The sequence below is a fragment of the Sus scrofa genome, chromosome 7 (genome assembly GCF_054392235.1).
Source record: "Sus scrofa isolate SSC_HxYL_T2T_F1_AM1 chromosome 7, Sscrofa_HxYL_maternal_Yorkshire_Landrace_v2.0, whole genome shotgun sequence".
NCBI classification, from domain to species: Eukaryota; Metazoa; Chordata; class Mammalia; order Artiodactyla; family Suidae; genus Sus; species Sus scrofa.
Genome location: NC_139389.1, coordinates 23,445,805 through 23,462,625, shown reverse-complemented (window position 1 = coordinate 23,462,625; position 16,821 = coordinate 23,445,805). Strand labels below are relative to the sequence as shown.

General features: G+C 39.3%; 1 protein-coding gene and 1 long non-coding RNA gene across 2 annotated transcripts in view; one reads left to right on the top strand and one right to left on the bottom strand.

Annotated features, from left to right (window-relative positions):
• LOC110257996 (uncharacterized) overlaps positions 1-16,821 on the bottom strand; it is an 819,260-nt gene that overhangs the window by 159,907 nt on the left and 642,532 nt on the right. The window lies entirely within an intron of this gene.
• On the top strand, positions 4,081-5,019 carry LOC146401347 (olfactory receptor 2B11-like). Its single transcript, XM_084970338.1, has one exon. The coding sequence runs from the start codon at positions 4,081-4,083 to the stop codon at positions 5,017-5,019; it is 939 nt and encodes a 312-aa protein (XP_084826464.1).

Sequence of the window (16,821 nt, the reverse complement as noted above, 5' to 3'; positions counted from 1 at the left end):
GAAACTAAAGAACACACAAATAAATGAAAATATATTCCACTCTCATGAGCTGCAAGAATTAAATATCAATATTACCCAAAGCAATTACAGATTCAATGAAATCCCTATCAAATTCCAATGGCATTTTTCACAGAACTAGAATGAGTAATTTTAAATCTTTGTATGAAACACAAAATATCCTGAATAGCCAAATGAATCTTAAGGGCAAAGCCAGAGGCATCATGCTCCCTGATTTTAATCAATACTACAAAGCAGTCGTAAACAAAACACTATGATACTGGCATAAAAACAGACACATAGGAGTTCCCATTGTGGATCAACAGTAACAAGTCTGACTTAGTATCCATGAGGATGTGGGTTCAATCCCTGGCCTCACTCAGGGGCATTGCTGTGAGCTGTGGTATAGGTCGCAGACACAGCTCAGATCCAGCAGTGCTACGGCTGTGGCATAAGCCAGCAGTTGCAGCTCCGATTCAACCCCTAGCCTGGGAACTTCCATATGCCATAGGTGTGGCCCTAAAAACAAACAAGCAAAAACAGACACATAGATCCATGTAACAAAACAGAGAACCCTGGAGTTCCCTTGTGAGGTGGCAGGTTAAGGATCTGGCATTGTCACTGCAGTGGTTCAGGTCACTTCTGTGGTACAGGTTTGATGTGATACAGTCACTATTGCAGATCTGAAAAACCGCTAAGAAAATAAGTCTTAAAGATCTCTGCACAAAGAAAAAATTGTAACTTTGTATAGCGACTGATGGTTAATGTACTGTGATCATTTAGCAATGTATATGAAGGTCAAAGCATTACACTCTACACCTGAAAAATAATGTATTGTTGGATGTCAATGATGCTTCAATTTAAAAAATCATTGCCAATAAAAGAAACATTACAAAGATAATAAGTGAATAAAATAATCAAGTAAAATTAGTTTCCAGTGTTTTGAGAAATCAAATGAGTTTATTCTAAAACATATCTAACAACCTCAATTCAGTAGATAACTAATTGTACACCAGAAGCATTTCCATGGAGAACTCTGTCCCAAAGGAATTTGTCTGCTAACTCATCTGGGATAAGCATTAACGGGCTGTCTGAAAATAATGCCCAAGAGTCTCCGGGATATAATAGACTGCACACATGCAAAGCACTCTTGATATTACCTACTGTCGTCTTCCTAATATGGGCTTTCTTCTTTGGGGCAGCATTGTGTCGAATGGAATACACACTTCTGAATATCATTCTTAAATATTCATCTGTGTACTACAGATTTCTCTGTCCTAGGCCAGTTGGAAAAATTCAAATGTGTTCCTTTATAATTCCTTTTGCTTAAACTATAGTTATCAACATAAGGTAAGTAAAAAGATACTTGCTTTAAAAACTACCCTTTCTTAGGAGTTCCCGTCGTGACGCAGTGGTTAACGAATCCAACTAGGAACCATGAGGTTGTGGGTTCGGTCCCTGCCCTTGCTCAGTGGGTTAACGATCCGGCGTTGCCACGATGTGTGGTGTAGGTTGCAGACGCGGCTCAGATCCCACGTTGCTGCGACTCTGGTGTAGGCCGGCAGCTACAGCTCCGATTCGACCCCTAGCCTGGGAACCTCCATATGCCACAGGAGCAGCCAAAGAAATAGCAAAAAGACAAAAAAAAAAAAAAAAAACCTTCTTAGGGAAGGTTGGAATGTGTGTACATCAGAGTACCAAATATACATAGGGAAACCAGACAGCATTTCATTTCTGGAAGTCTTCTCTAAACTTTGGAAATAACTAGTTTGCTGCCTGTAGAAAGCAATGGATTTTTCTTTGTAATCAGAGTCTCTCAGTCTATCACTTAAACCCATCTTAAAAGCATGTAAATTTGAATAAATACTATTCCTGACAGGTATTAAATACCTGAATGAAATGTGTAGCCTTCATCCAATCATGTCAACTTTTAAAATATGCAGTAGAAATCTGATGCATTGACCCATCCACCTGTTTTATCCAGACATTTTGAAGTCAGATAAAAACCTTTCCTTTCTTCTATAACATTTTCCTACACATAACTTAAAAGTCTCTGTCAATATAAATAATACGCTGTGTGATGAAAAATGATGTACAAAAAGATACACTAGAGAAGTTCCCTTGTGGCACAGCAGCTTCAGGATCCCACATTGCTGCAGATGTGGCAAAGGCCAAAACTGCAGTATGGGTTGAATCCCTGGCCTGGGAAGTTCCACATACCATGGGTGTGGCAAAAAAAAAAAAAAAAAAAAAAAAGGATACGCTAGAATGAAAAACCTTAGTGGAGATGGAGAGACAAAGGACTTTAAACATTCACAGACAGGAGCTCCCTGGAGTCCTATCTGCTAAGAATCCAGCATTGTCAGTCCTGTGGCTTAGGGCACTGCTGTGGCTCAGCTTTGATCTCTGAATGTCTGCATGCCTAGGGGCAAGGACAAAGGAAAAAAAATTCAGAGATAAAGAGGCCCTGAGGTCCTGATGGAATATTATTGGAAGTAGATCAAAAATTGGACAAAATGTCATGATATCAGAGAATTGAAAGTAATGAAACACCAGGAGAATGACATGGAAAAGATCAGAGTTCGAGCATAGAATTTTAGAGCTAATGTATAGCTAATATACATCTATGGAACCTTGAAAACTGGATTTATAGTCTCACCATCTCAATACCTCATTTAAGGAATTCATGGCTTTTTGATCTTTAGATCCTCCCTAGTCATTAGCAGACAACTGGGATGAATGATTAACAGTATCTTACAATTCAGATACTAACATTTCCTTTGTCATAAGGTTTGGGGATAGGTACTAGATGATTCATGGGTCTGAAAGGTTTACTGTACTGTTTGGCACACAAGGCTCATTAAGGATTAGCTGGAATTATTATTATATTATCTCACTGTGCACAACAGACCTAGGGTTATTTTGGAATCAAAATAATATCTTAGCCCAGGGGAGTTCGATGTGACACCTCACACAATGGCCTTGAGGACTCAGAGAAACAGAGTATGTGAAAACTGTGCTTTGCCAGCCTCCAAATGTAATCTGCTGCCTCTAAACCAATGACTCTCTGGTCCTCAGTGGAAATACTTTCCTCCTGTTCCAGTTCCCTGGACATAAATGTCGTATTTGTAGCTACATATAAGTAAGTAAGCTGTTGATAACAGGCCAAGGCCTTACCTAAAAACAAGATAAGCCCCCGGGATAAAGAAAAACTCCTACAAGATACATAATGAATTCTGACATGAACAATCAACGGCCTGGTTTGAACGAAGTAGTTATGCAAGAAAAGGGACATCCAACAACAAATGTTTGAGTTGGGAGAAACATATTTATAGCTAAATTCTCTCAGTTTATACTTCAGCAAGCTGTCATCTAAGGGTTTAAGTTTCTTGCTCAATTCTAAATGACCAAGATGGATTTAAATTGTAAAAGCCTTCTTAGTCCCCATGGGGATGATGTAATAATTCAACCTGCATCTGGACAAGCCTATCTAGATGATAACTAAGGGCTAGGGCTAGGTTCTCTCCACCTCCTCCTTGTGCTAGAGCTAACTCCACCCTTTCACTCTTCTTAACATTTCAGTAAGGCCTTGCAGCAGGGATCCTGAAAAAGACCTATCTGGTTCCTAAGACCCAGCCACATCTATTTATCGGGCACCTGAAGGTAGGAACCAATAAACTTAGCTGGTATTTTCTGCAAACCAAGGGATGAAAGAGCATTACTTTGGAGCATCTGAAACACAGTCACTTCTGCTTGGCATTCAATCCTTACCAGAGCCCAAGGACATGCTCATTGTCATCTTTATCACACAGAGTAGTAGATTCCATTTCAGAAAGGTTCGGTTACTTGCTTAAGGTAGCTGTCTTTATGCTGTAGGGTCATGAGGAGAAATTAAGTCCCCTGGTGTCACATCTTTTAATTATCCTCCCCCAACCCCACCAAAGTGACTGCACCCAATCTTCTATGAATGGATGCTTAATTGTATGCATATACTCCCACTATACACAATTGTGTTTGTCATTTCTCAAAATCTTTCTACACTTCCTGCCACTGCTCTGATACAGGGGAAGCAAACTGCAGATAATGGAACGAATTAACAAAAGCCATCCAGAAGAGTTTATTCTACTAGGCTTTGCAGATCGTCCCTGGCTGGAGCTTCCTCTGTTCATTATTCTGCTTCTAACATACCCCATGGCCATGGTGGGAAACATAGCCATCATTCTGGTGTCCACCTTAGACTCCCGTCTGCACAGCCCCATGTATTTCTTCCTCACCAACCTCTCCTTTCTGGACATGTGCTACACCACAAGCATTGTCCCTCAGATACTCTTTCACCTGGGACGATCGAAGAAGACAATCAGCTATCTGGGCTGTGCCGTTCAGCTTTATTTCTTCCACATAATGGGAGGCACAGAATGTCTGCTTTTGGCTATTATGTCTTTTGATCGCTACGTGGCCATCTGCAAGCCTCTGCACTACACCCTCATCATGAATCGGTGCACCTGTATCCTACTGGTGGCCACTGTGTGGCTGGGTGGAATGACCTACGCTGTCTCAGAGGCCACTGTCACATTACACTTACCACTGTGTGGTCACAACACACTGGATCACTTGGTATGTGAGGTTCCCGTTCTGATAAAGGCGGCCTGTGGTGAGAAGGGCTCCAATGAGCTCACACTCTCTGTGGTTTGCATTTTCATGTTAGCTGTGCCACTATGCTTCATTCTTGCTTCCTATGCTTCTATCGGACATGCTGTATTTAAGATTAAATCTTCGGAGGGAAGAAAAAAAGCCTTTGGCACATGTTCCTCCCATCTCATTGTAGTTTTCTTCTTTTATGGTCCAGGCATTAGCATGTACCTTCAGCCCCCTTCCTCCATCTCTAGGGACCTGCCCAAGTTCATGGCTCTCTTCTATGGAGTGGTGACTCCTACACTCAACCCTTTCATCTACACTCTGAGGAACAAGGATGTAAAGGGTGCCTGGGGCAACCTGGTGAGGAGCGTTTTCACTTCCAAGTGATAGTTCGCAGACATCGAATGACATTCTTTAACAAGTGAGTAGGTATATAGGAGTTTCTCTGACAAATCATTCTTGTCTCATACTTCCCCAGATCATGGCACAGGGTCTTCTTGCAAACTATGTCCTACTTTTCATGTTCTTTCTAATGCTCTTAGACCAAGGGGACACTTGGCTAATAATGCACCCATAAGGGCTCTGTTTGTGGAAATGTATTAAAAAGAGTTCTATTCTGGTGGCACACACTAAAATTCTAATGGTGTTAAGAAGTGAATAAAGTAATAATATAAACCCTTTCATTCAAGCTAGTCACCTCGGCAACTATTCATCAGTGGATTTCCTATGACAGTGTCCCTTAAGAAATATTCCACCACTTTCTGTTAGATTGGCCATGTCTACGTGGGCAGCATACTGCCACTGGGCATTCCAAGTGAGACACTCTACACATTAGACCACTGGGCATCTATCCAGGGAAAACCATGACTCAAAAAGACACATGTCCTCCAATGTCCATTGCAGCACTATTGTCAATAGCCAAGACACAGAAACAACCTAAATGCCCATTGACAGAGGAGTGGATCCAGAAGATGTGGTACACAATGGAATATTACTCGGCCATTAAGGAACGAAATACTGGCATCTTTATCAGCATGGATGGACCTAGAAATTATCATGCTAAGTGAAGTCAGTCAGACAATCAGACACCAACATCAAATGCTTTCACTGACATGTGGAATCTGAAAAAAGGACACAGTGAACTTCTTTGCAGAGCAGATACTGACTCGCAGACTTTGAAAAACGTATGGTTTCCAAAGGAGACACTTCGGGGGGTGGGAGGATGCACTGGGGTCATGGGATGGAAATCCTATAAAAATGGATTGGGATGATCATTGTACAACAATAAATGTAATCAATTCAAATAAATAAATAAATAAATAAACCTTAGACCAAGCAGGAGTCTCATGAGACAATCAGCCTCAACTTATGGAGATGCTACTGCTTCCTTAAAAACTCATTGTGGGTCTTGTTTAACAAAAAAAGTATACAGGGTTTGAATATTTACCTAAAAACCTTAAAATGTATTCTTAAATATTAAAATAAATTAAATAGGTGGACAAAATATGTGCATAAGTTTCTTAACATTTCTTTTAAAGAGCATAAGCATGAACCTCCTGAATCAGTAAGAGAAAATTAGTGATATAATAACGAACCACAACATGTAAACATTTGGCGCATGATGAAAACAGCTAGGAATGCCTTCTGAAACAGTGCAAGAATCATTATGAGAAAGAAACAATTGATATTTCTAGAATGGAAAGCAACTTGATTACTTCAAGCAAAACAAGTAGCTCTCTGATGCTCAGAATCTATATCATTAAAAGGGAAAGGTACCTTAGTTACAAAAATAAACTTAGTTCTAGGATTCATACTCAACCTAAAACTTCATCGAAAAATTAGTTATGTTTTTAAGCAAATAAAGGATTTTATTGTTACTTGATACTGAATCAATATGATGAGAAATCAACAGTGTTGTGTAGTGAAGAAATTAACAGGTAAGAAAAACGAGAATCATTGGAACTTTTCTGGCATGCATTCTGGTACAATCAAAATCTAAGCAAACTATTGGTTGGAGAATGGCATGTTCTTCCAAACAAGAACCAACTGTGACCCGTATCTAATTTGTGTGTGTTTGTGTCTTTTTGCCATTTCTTGGGCCACTCCCACGGCATATGGAGGTTCCCAGGCTAGGGGTTGAATCGGAGCTGTAGCCACCGGCCTACACCAGAGCCACAGCAACGTGGGATCCGAGCCACGTCTGCAACCTACACCAAAGCTCATGCAACCTATCATGGATTGAATAACACAGACAGATGGCTCCAGTCTTTGTTCACGTCCCCTCATACCCATTCCTGTGCAGCATATTCCCTAAACACATGCTCAGTTATCTCTTCTGAGTGTATCTCAGCAGTGCAGGCACAGATGTATCATCAGATAATCACAGACACTAGCTCTGGCTTCCAGGCCAGATACAGGTGTTTTATGCTCTTTCATTGGCCTCAGCGTCACATACTGTATTCTTAGTTTTACAAAAGTGGGACTGGAAGGTCACTGGTATCATATGATATTATTCTATTAATTTCACAAGTACACAGGCTTACTCTCACCCCATTAATCTCTTTACTGCCCCTCTTACCTCTTTGTTTCTCAAGTGTAGATTAGAGGGTTGAGGCTAGGTGGGACAACAGTATAAAAAAGGGCAATGAACTCTCCTTGATCTTGAGAACCTCATGATAGCTGGAGATATATAAACATTCCTGGAACGAGAAACAGGGACACAACCAGAAGATGGGTTCCACATGACCCAAAGACTTTCTGAAGTCCAGCTGTTGACTGCATCCTCAGCACAGCATGGGCAATCGCACCATAGGAGCTGAGAATGAGGATGAGAGGTATGAGAACAAAAACGGAGCTCCTGACCATGAGGGCCAGCTCATTAGCTGTCTTGTATCAACACAAGACAGTCGCAGCAGTGCTGGAACTTCACAGAAGAAATGGTCCACTTGGCCATGTCCACACAGGGGTACCCAGGAGGTAAATGAGGAATGAAGTGCCGACTTGGTGAAGCCACTTACCCAAGAAGCCACAGCCAACAGATGGCAGAAACGAGGGTGCATGAGGACAGTGTAACGCAAAGGTCTACATACAGCTGCATAACGGTCATAGGACATCACCACCAGCAGCACACATCCTGTGGATCCCAGTGCCAGGGAACAGTAAAGTTGAGTCATGCAACCTACATAAGACATGTTTTTTCCTGGGCCCCAGAGGTTGACCAGCAACTGGGGGATGAAGCTGGTAGAGATCCAGAAAAGACAGGTTTGAGAGGAAGAAGTACATGGGAGTGTGCAGATGGGAGTCCAGGTATGATACGATAATGATGAACAGGTTGCCTGTCAATGTCATCAAGTAAAACATCAAGACAACCACAAAGAGTACTACTTCCACACGAGGCCAATTGGAAAAACCTAGCAGGACGAAGTAGCCTTCAGTGGTTGCATTGAGTTTTTCCATCATCATTCACTCCTTTTACCTGACAAAAGAATTACATACACTCAAGATAAATGGGAATACAACTGCCAAAGCAATTTTGAGAAAAAAGAACACAGCTATAAGTATAACCCTCTCAGATTTTAGATTATGCTACAAAGCCACAGTCATCAAAACAGCATGGTATTATCAAAAACAGACATATAGGTTCATGGAACAGAAAAGAGAGCCCAGAAATATGTAACTTCAGCATGCTACAGGCACAGCCAAAAATAAAAATCAAATAAAAATAAAATATCTCCCCACAAATTACTTGTTAATTACAAAATGAAAAGTAGTAGGCTTTACCAGAGGAAAACCTGGTGGACATCACCATAGCCAAGTCATCAATATTACCGTCGCCAATGTTGAGATAAACCAACAGTATGTGACTACTGACATGTTGCTCTAAACTGGACACAATGTCACTTCAGTCATATGCCTGCCAAAAATGCACAGCCTGACTTTTAAAATGAAGAAATATGAGACAAACCCACACTGAGACAAGTTGGGCAAAAGAGCTGGCCTGCCCTCACAAAAATATCAAATTCAGAGTTCTCATTGTAGTTCAGCAGGTAACAAACCCAACAAGTATCCATGAGGATGTAGATTCAATCCCTGGCCTCACTCAGTGGGTCAAGGATTCAGCCTTGCCGTGAGCTGTGGTGTAGGTCACTGATGCAGCTCGGATCCCACATTGCTGTGACTGCGGTGTAGCCCGGCAGCTACAGCTCCGATTCAACCTCTAACCCGGGGAACTTCCATGTGCCTCAGATGTGGTCCTAAAAAAAACAAAAAACAAAACAAAACAAAAAGTACAGCTTGGGATATAGTGATCTGTTGCATGAACCATCCTTCAGCATTCTTAAAGAATTTAGAAGGGATATGAGATAAGAGACAAAAAAAATAAAACTACCAGATGTAAGTAAAGATAGGAACTTTATGGTTAAATTTATTTTTACCAGGGAGTGAGAAATAAAGACCTCATCAAAGACTGTTTTCACAGACTGTGGAATGAAATATCTCGGTTTTCAAAAATACGACATGATGGGAGTTCCCATCGTGGCACAGTGGTTAACGAATCCGACTAGGAACCATGAGGTTGTGGGTTTGGTCCCTGCCCTTGCTCAGTGGGTTAACGATCCGGCGTTGCCGTGAGCTGTGGTGTAGGTCGCAGACGTGGCTCGGATAATGCGTTGCTGTGGCTCTGGCGTAGGCCAGTGGCTACAGCACCGATTTGACCCCTAGCCTGGGAACCTCCATATGCCACGGGAGCGGCCCAAAGAAATAGCAAAAAGACCAAAAAAAAAAAAAAAAATACGACATGATGGAGGAAAGAGTGGTGATATGAGTTTCCCCTTCCCATCCCCATATCACTAATCAGCTTACTTTACTCTTATGTTACTCCTTTAATACTCTTAAATTACCACTTGAGTAACACTCAAACAACTACAACTCCTTTCACTTCTGTCCTTTCTGTGTCTGATCATATTCCCTCTATTTGACCAATTGATGCCTCTTTATGTAGGGACCAACCTGATCTCTGGTTTTCATCTCTTTCACATCACCAACATAAAGGGATGGCTGGATGTACCATAGAGTCTAACCTACCACATCACACTAGGAAAGCAGAGTCTGAAAATTACTATGGTTATCATGCTACACAGCAGAGAATTCTGAGTCTACTAAAAGATCTGGTTTTAGCTGGAAGAGCATTAGAGCATTTAGTGTCTCAGGGGATAGACCCCTTCTCCTAGAGCAAATGGAGTTTTATGGAAACAAAAGAATAATGGGACATGCTTTCCTTGACTGGAGCCATTGGGAGGGTAAATCCCAAAGTGGTAAGTAATGTCCTTCAAGGAGTTGTCCTGGTTACAACAGTTGCTGAGGAATACCTTCAACATGATACACTGTTGCCCAAAGAAAGCAATGACTCTACAGACCAACCTTCACTGATGAACATGCTCATGAAGCTGTCTTTGTAGGGAAGGGAACAGGTTGTCCTAAAATTTCTTCCCCAATTCCTCATCATGCTAAGGGCCACATTTGAGGAATAACTTGTTAGGGGTGGTGTTAAGTGAGAGAGTAGAGAAGCATGAGACATTTGAAAAGTGGGATACATTAAAAACTAAATTGTACATTTTTACTATTAATTAGAGTTCATTGTCTCTGCCTAACATCTCTAAAATTCAAGGCCACGTTTAGCCCTGCAAAATACTGAAAATAATCTCTGAATACCATTCAAACTACAACTCAGAAGGTAACCACCAAAACTCTGAAAACTTAACGTAACTATTTAAAATTTCCAAAATATTTTTATGAATGATTTCCCTTGCTGTCTTATCAAGAGTTTTGCTATAGTATATAAAAAATGAAATTAAGACTATATCCAATAATTGACTTGCTGCTGTAACAAAAAAACATTACATGATGAGTTTATAAATTAATGAATATTTTTAAATTTTTATATTGTTTCTGGTTAATATAGTCCATCTATAGAAAGAAAATCTGAGTTTGAAAATTATATTTTATAATAAGATTATATTAAATTATAGTTGATTTATAATTTAGTTCCCTGTGCTACACAGTAGGACCTCATCACTTATCCACTCTAAATGTAATAGTTTGCATCTACTAATCCCAAACTCCTAGCCCATCCCCTGGGCCACCACAAGTCTGTTCTCTAAGTCTCTGAGTCTGTTTCAGTTTTTTTAATAAGTTCATTTGTGCCATACTTTAGATTGCACATATAAGTGATATCATTTTAAAAAGTATGATTTTAAGAGAGCATTTGGGTATTTTGCTTTCTGTTTAAGAGAAGTACCAGAAAACGGTCTTTATGTTTCTGTGGTCTTGACTGTTGTAAGCATTCAATAAGAAAAAGATATAAACATTTTCCACAGTGCTTAAAAAAGAAGAAAAAGAAATATATATGCTGATTTTAGGTAATTTTCAGAGTCCATATTCATTCTCAATGATATGAAACCAATGCAAAACATTTTGTCAGATTATCATAGACCATAAGGCACAAATCATGTGTGGAGGATTAAAAGGGAGAAATGACATTAATTAATCTCTGTAGGATTCTGGTAAATTGAGTATTTTATTTGACAAGGGTGTGAATTAGAATAGATTATAAACTATTAAATTATCATGGACAGAGCTTCAAGTGGAGTAGAGTTCTAGACACTGGTATTTGTTTATTATTAAATATGATTTACTTATTTTCCCATTCTTTTCATCTTCATAAGCTATTAGGAAAAAATAAACACTTCAAGAGTGAGAACACACCAGTGACTTATAATATGATGATACCACTGATGTTGGGGTAGAACAGGGCCTAGGTCATCAAAATGCCAGAAGAAGCTGTTCATTCTCATCTAATCGAGATAAATGTTAATACATAAGATTTGAAAGAATAGATCAAATTATAAGGATATATCAAAAATAACCCTATCATTTGTATTCTAAGGTATTGCCTGGTCATTTAGAAGCTTATTGGGTTCACAGGTTGACTAGATCCCACAAGGGCAAGTTTACAAGAATTAATCATTTGTTTAAAGTGATCTTGGTTTTCCCTGATCCAAAGATAAAAGTCAGAATGTCAGTGGCATGTAGGGAAATATCTCTTGGGTTAAATATGAGTGGAAAAATGAAAGATTTGAAACTCCCCCAATTACAGAAAGGAAAGAAGGAAAAATATTGAGCTTACTTCCCCTTGTACATACTCAGATTTTGGAAATCACTTTCGTATACCTGACAAAATAAAAAGACATACAATGTTAGTAAGTATTCACAGTCAAGACCCATAATAATCATCCCCAAAAATGTGTGCATCTCCAATCTCATATCTGTTTAATGTCTCATTGCTAAGACTTCTACTCAAATGTGCACTTCTCCCCTAAGAGCATTTCATTTTGGAGTTGTCAATCATGTCCTTTTCACCAACACTCACTATCTTCCCAAGAGGTAAAACAAGGCTATGAGAAAAGAAAAGGAACAATATCAGATCTTTAGAAATCTGTATTTTGGTAGGTTTCTCTGACTATTCTGCTCTAGAGCTAATTCTTTTCATGATTTCCCTCACATTTTATCTGTTTCCTCTCCTGGGAAATATAAATATTTTCTTGCTTTCAACTCTAAATTTTCAGTTCCTCAAACCAATGTTGTGTCAGGGAGTCACCTTTTCATTACTAGAAGTGTGTCTTACCATAGGCTCCATTCACTCAATGTTATATAGTCGTATCTGGGGTGCAGATAAAGGTCATAACCTATCTAGGTTTGCCATCAAGCACTGGAAAAGGTGAAATGTATTCACCTGGCTGTCAAGACATATGACAAGTAAGCTGCAGTCTGGAAAACCTTGTACTAAATGGCATCATGTACTTACAAATTTGGTAATGGTCATATTGGACCCAAGGTCCAGATGCTGCACTACTGTGTAGACACTATGGCCCTTAAGGCTTTTGTCTTCACAACCCTTATCATTGGGTGTCTCATTCTCTCATCTCTCATAGGTACATTGCATGTGATAACTTGACCTTAACCTTGTTTAGCATTGGTATTACTTCTTCTTAAATGTTCAGTATAGTACTAGTGTAGATACATAAGCCTGTAGGTTTTTAACTAACTCAGGAGCTGGAGAAAAGAAAACCTTCAACATCTGTATTTCCTGATCATGTATTTCTCCTATGCTACCCCAGGTTAGGTGATGATGGGATGATGATGATGAATGATAGATAGATAGATAGATAGATAGACAGACAGACATAGAGACAGCAATATATCAGATTATAGGTATAAATATCTCTCCAGCAAACAAAATTTTATTGCTAAAACGAGGGCAAGTTCCTTACTCTCTTCTCTGTAATTGCCACCTTCAGTGTCAATACCTTCACCAATACCTTGAGAAACAAGGATGTCTGTGAAGATAAAGCTTAAGAAGGTTGTGCCTATTTTGAGAATTATTTTTTAAGTCCATATAATATATATATATACATATATATACATGTATATACATGTATATATATTCCCAGATCTAATATAATAAAGATGGTTCTGGTACTGACAAATCAAAAAGGCCCTTATTGGGGCAAGTAATGAGTTGCTTATCACAAGGAATATACAATAGCATAGTATTCCTAAGCTGTTTGTCCCCCATGCCTTCTTCCAAGACTATAAATCACCCATTGATCAATAAGGCCTTCTAGTTCTGGAGATTACAATGACCTGCACGTGTTACAAACTTGCCTTTACTGTACACTAGAATTTTCCACTCTCAAGACAAATTCTTTAGTTTTCCCTGGCAGCCTGGCTCCCACCCCTGGGGTTGGGGATACAACTCCACACGTCATGTCATCTACCTGCAGCTATAGCAGCCAGCTGCAAGCAAGGAGACTAATCATTGCCCAGGATGATCCAACGACAACCCAAGGAATGGAATATTTGAATCAAACACTTCAAGAAAAGAGTTATTTTGCAGATGAGATTAAGATGGCCAAATAGAAGGACTGGAGTTCAACTTCTCTCCTAAAAACAACAAAATTAAAACCAAATGCTGAACCAGCTTCAACCAAATGGACTGGAAACTTTCAAAAAGATATCCTACTCCAGAAGACAAAAAGGAGGCCACATCAAGAAGTAGGAGGGGCGATTACATGATATAAACAACCCCACACCTCCCAGGTGGGAAGCCCACAGACTGGAAAGTAACTGTATCACAGAGACTCACCTACAGGAGTGAGAGTTCTGAGCCCCACATCAAATCCCCAGGCCTAGGGATCAGGCACTGGGAGAAAGAGCCCCTGGAGCATCTGGCATTGAAGGCCAGTGGGGCCTGTGTGCAGGAGCTCCATGGGACTGGGGGAAACGGAGACCCTGTTCTCGAAAGACTCACACAGACTTTCATGTGCACTGGGTCCCAGGGCAAAGCAAAGGCTCCATAGGAATATGGGTCAGACCTGACTGCAGTTCTTGGAGGATCTCCCAGGAAAACAGGGGGTGACTGTGGCTCATTGTGGGGAAGGACATTGGAAGCAAAGCTCATGGGAATATCCATCAGCGTGTGTTTCTCTGGAGGTGGTCATTTTGGGAAAACCTGACCCCACCCATCAGCGCTGAGAAGCCCCAGGCCAAACAACAATCCAAGTGGGATCACAGCCCACCCATCAGTAAACAGGCTGCCTAAAGAGCCCAGGCACACAGCCACGTCTAATCTCACCCAGGGACAAAGCCCTATCCAGCTGGTGCGCAGCCCTATCCACCAGTGGGCAGGCACCTATCCCTCCCATCAGGAAGCCTAGAGCAAGCCCCTGGACCAACTTCAGCCACAAGGGAGGCAGACACAGAAATAAGAGAAGTTAAAACTGTATTATCTGCAAAAAGGGCACCACACCAAAAACCTATAAAAATGAAAAGACAGACAACTGTAACTCAGATAAGGGAGAAACAAAAAAACCTCAGAAAAAACAAATTCTTTAAACTTGTGTGAACAACACAAAAGCTACATAGAAGATAGAAATGATGTACAATAGTCAAATATTTATAGATTTATAGGAAATTATCACTTTTACTAGAATCTTTATTTTCTCATATCTGTTTTTTGTCATTCTTTTATGATAACACCAACTGTGCCACTCCCTTCAGTCAAAGAAATCACAAAGGAAATTAGAAAGTCTTTGAGGAGTTCCCGTCGTGGCGCAGTGGTTAACGAATCCAACCAGGAACCATGAGGTTGCGGGTTCCGTCCCTGCCCTTGCTCAGTGGGTTAACGATCCAGCGTTGCCGCGAGCTATGGTGTACATTGCAGACGCAGCTCAGATCCCGCGTTGCTGTGACCCTGCTGTAGGCCGGTGGCTACAGTTCCGATTCGACCCCTAGCCTGGGACCCTCCATATGCCGTGGGAGCGGCCCCAAAGAAATAGCAAAAAGACAAAAAAAAAAAAAAAAAAAGTCTTTGAAACAAAGTGAAAATTAAAATAGAAAATGTCAAAATATGTGAGATGCAGCTAAATCAGTGCTTAAAGAAAAATGTATAGATTTAAATGCTTATTTTAAACAAAGGGAAATGATCTAATATCAATGACAGAAGCTTTTACCTTAAAAGGCTAAAAAAGGAAGATGATGTTAAACTAAAATTTAGCAAAGGAAAGGGAATGGTAAATATAAAAGTAGATCTGTGAAATACAAAGTTATTGAAAATAAAATATGAAACTGACAAATCTCTATCTAGACTGATTCACACAAAAGTGTGGGAGATATAAACTACTAGATCAGAAATAAAATGGAGGTCAGTAGGAATCCTACAAACATTAGGAGGACAATAATGGAATATTATGAATAATAAAGTTGATGACAAAGGTGAAATCAGTAGATTCTTTGAAAGATACAAATAATCAAAACAGATTCTTAAAGAAATAGAAAAATCTTAATACTTTTATAACAATGAAAGTAATTGAAGTTTTAATCTAAAATGGTCCCACAAAAAGAACTATGGACTTATATATCCACAAGAGTATTATATTGAACATTTAAGAAGAAGTAATGCCAATGCTAAACAAACTCTTTCAGAAAATAGAGAAGGGAATATTCGCCAAGTCATGTAATAAATCCAGCATTAAGTTGGTACAGAAACTAGACACATACATCACAAGAAAAGAAAAATACTGTTTAATATTGCTCGTGATTATAGACACTAAAACTCTTACCAAAAAAAGATTAGCAAATGAAGTCCAGAATGGCCTTAAAAGAACAATATATTATATCAAGAGGTTTTTTTCCCTCAGGAGACAAGGTTATTTTAATTTACAAAAATTAACCAATGAAATTTACTGTATTAATTGAATAAAGAAGAAAGGCTATCAGATCATCTCACAAAATGCAGAAAAAATGTTGGACAGAATTTTCATACCCTTGCATGATAAACCTCAGAAAAGCAAGAAAAAAATGCAACTTCCTAAACCTGGTAGAGGACACAGATAACGCATAGCTAATATATTTATTAGTAAAAGACAATACTTTCCCCTTAAGATTAGGGCAAGCATTTTGGCTCCCAGTTCTTCCATTCAACATTAAGCTGGAAATCACAGCCAGTGCAACAGAGTAACATAGCAATATAAAAGAAATAACAGTTGGAGAGAGAGAAATAAAAGTCCTTATTTATGAATGACATGATCATGTACTCAGAAAATCTTTAAAAATCTATTAAAAGTCTACCAGAAATAAAATGCATATTTAGCAGTCACAGGATACAAGGTCAATATACAAAGATCAATTGTACTTCTATGTCATTCACAATGGCATTCGAAAACATTAAATACTTAGGGATGAATTTTGCCAAATAGGTACAAAATCTGTATAATAAAAACATCAATCCTTCTGAGAGAAACTAAAAAGATGTAATTAAATAGAGATATATACTGGGTTCCTAAATCAGAAGACTCAATATCACCAAGATGTCAGCTCTTTCCAAATTGGTATACAAATTCAATGCAACCACAATCAAAATGCCAGTATGATTTTTGGAGAAACAATGCATATTTCATTAAAGTTAAAAACTTGCTCTTTGAAAGACACTATTAGAAAATAAAAGCATACCACAGACTGGAAGAAGACATTTATAAAACATTTATCTGACATAGGACTTGAGTCAAGAATATGTAAATACCACTTAGAATTCAATAAGAAGAAGACATCCATGTATAAAAATGGGTAAGTTTT